The following is a 213-nucleotide window of genomic DNA, read 5'->3' as shown; positions in this document are numbered from 1 at the left end:
GGCGGAGGGAAAACGAAGGGTAGGAACGGGGAAGGGAGCGGAATATGGATGTAACGAATCCACACATGGGTCAGTTTATCCATTCTACCTATCAATATATCCATCCACATATATACAAGAGAGCCTTCCTCCCGCAGATGGCGCTACTACACTGGTGACGCCTCTGGCCAGGGCGTGCGATACCAACGGCGGCTGCACGGTGGTGGAGGGCAG

At 54.9% G+C, this 213-nt stretch overlaps 1 protein-coding gene across 1 annotated transcript in view; it reads left to right on the top strand.

Moving 5' to 3' along the window:
• The window catches only part of LOC119585257, a gene marked incomplete in the record, with an annotated part of 12,687 nt that overhangs the window by 4,706 nt on the left and 7,768 nt on the right, over positions 1-213 (top strand). Inside the window, 1 exon segment of the mRNA XM_037933925.1 lies at positions 138-213. This exon segment is cut by the window's right edge and continues 48 nt beyond it. Within this exon segment, the coding sequence (XP_037789853.1) occupies positions 138-213 (76 nt within the window).

The sequence above is a fragment of the Penaeus monodon genome, chromosome 19 (assembly GCF_015228065.2).
Source record: "Penaeus monodon isolate SGIC_2016 chromosome 19, NSTDA_Pmon_1, whole genome shotgun sequence".
NCBI classification, from domain to species: Eukaryota; Metazoa; Arthropoda; class Malacostraca; order Decapoda; family Penaeidae; genus Penaeus; species Penaeus monodon.
This window is presented reverse-complemented; position numbering and strand designations above follow the sequence as displayed.